Source organism: Priapulus caudatus, unplaced genomic scaffold (genome assembly GCF_000485595.1).
Source record: "Priapulus caudatus unplaced genomic scaffold, Priapulus_caudatus-5.0.1 Scaffold1471, whole genome shotgun sequence".
NCBI lineage: Eukaryota > Metazoa > Priapulida > Priapulimorpha > Priapulimorphida > Priapulidae > Priapulus > Priapulus caudatus.
In genome coordinates, this window is record NW_014578532.1 from 79,607 (window position 1) to 81,433 (window position 1,827).

Sequence of the window (1,827 nt, forward strand, 5' to 3'; positions counted from 1 at the left end):
TTTGCATGATGGGATGTGATCCGTAAGTATAGAAAAAATGAACGTTCTTACGTCTCCGTAAGGATAGCCACGGCGTTTAAACAACTGATTTAAATTTATAACATGTCGGAGCTTATTATTGACAGAGTGGATTGTTATTATGCCCGGCAGCCGGCATATATTATTATATCTGACGGCTGCCGGCTGACGGCTGACGGCCCAAGATCATTCTTCTGTGTGCTTGCATATAGCAGGACGAGTAAATCTAAGTTGATTAGTCACAAAAACAGTACACAATTTCGAGGTAGTTTCCCATGCGCGGATGTAAACATGTTGGGGCTGCACTTGTCCGCGGCGCTTTGCATGATGGCAAATCCGTAAATATAGAAAAAATAAAGGTATTTACGTCTTCGTAAACATAGCCACGGCGCTTAAATTATTGTAAATGTTAACATAATCGCGAGCGTACAATATAACTTTTTTTGCGCGCTTTTTTACACGGTTTGGCGTGCATTATAACAACGTCAACGGCGTGTCACGTGACGCGTTTTGACCAATCATGATGCATAAAATATCCGAGCCGTTGTATAAGTTCGGATATTTCATATCATGCCACGGCGTTGTAGTGCATACAACTGTAAAGTTTTTATATCTAAGGCGTCAAAGGCATCAAAGATTACTTTTCATCGGTGAGAGAACATTTAAATAGTAAACAATATTATTATAGTTATTAGACAATGTTGTTGTTGACAGTTAGTTGCCATTGCGGTTGAAGGATACAGTAGGTTACATTACAAAATTGGCAGTGGCTACGGGTACGGTAGCCGTATCTTAATGTCTCGAGGCTACGGGTACGGGAGTCCATTCGCAATTTAAATTATACAGTAATAGTATTACAGTAAGATACAGGGATACAGTAAGATACAGGGATACAGTAAGATACGTTACAAAATTTTGAGATGTCATAAATATACCCTAAAACCCACAGGCACTTTACAGTAGGTTAGAGTGTGCCTCCTACCTACCAGTGTGCCTAGAGTGTGCCACTCTAACCTACTCACTACTGTGTATTTGTGCATGCACAATGGCGTGCGCGCTCACAGGCACTTGCCGCCATTGCGCGCACACTGACACATAAAAAAATATATATTTATGTGTCAGTGTGCGCGCAATGGCGGCGGCGTGTGTTTACAGTTGAAACGCTTCAAGTGCCTCTGTGCGCGCTATGTGTTGCAGCGGTGTATTGGACGGTATTGAAGTGACGTTATTACTATTAGGTCAAATCAAACATAAGACTATTACTGGTACTGGTACTGCCTACTGGTAGGTCTAGTACTGACAAGTTGTATTTATTAACCATCATTTTATTATTGAAATGGCCCAAGTGCCTGTGCTACCGTTCCCTTCTACATGGCTTTACCTTGCTACTGATATGTGTATACATTCACTTCAATCGTTATTAATTCACTTTTTAAAAGATCGTTTTTCAGAAACCCCGCTTTATTTAACTTTAGTAAATTACGTTCGCCATTTACAAACAATCAGACCAATCAGAGCGAGGCTTACAAAAGCCCCTGGTTCTCGCTTGCTGAGAACAATATATACATATACAATATCAAGAGCGGATAATACCTAGAGTGTACAACGGAAAAACGGGAAAATAGTGCTATTTCACGACTACATTATTCTACTTTGCCTGCGAGTCTAGAATAATTTCATGGTATTGCATTAAGCAGAATTCTTTGCTCTCTAAAACAAGACCAACCGCTTGTCAATACGATACTCCTAGGCGGAGATATCGCCTCCCACATGCCAAACGCCGCCTCGAATCCACTTCTGCCAGCATTC

General features: G+C 41.0%; 1 protein-coding gene across 2 annotated transcripts in view; it reads right to left on the reverse strand.

Annotated features, from left to right (window-relative positions):
• Positions 1 to 508, reverse strand: part of LOC106816740 (exonuclease V-like) — a 4,056-nt gene extending 3,548 nt beyond the window's left edge. The window contains exon 1 of one of the 2 annotated variants that reach the window (XM_014821360.1): positions 386 to 508. In XM_014821360.1, the coding sequence (XP_014676846.1) occupies positions 386 to 399 (14 nt within the window). In that variant the 5' untranslated portion in view covers positions 400 to 508. Of the gene's footprint in view, positions 1 to 272; positions 323 to 385 lie in introns of those variants that run through there. The other variant, XM_014821359.1, reaches the window with a different exon arrangement.
• Positions 509 to 1,827: the final 1,319 nt, after the last annotated feature.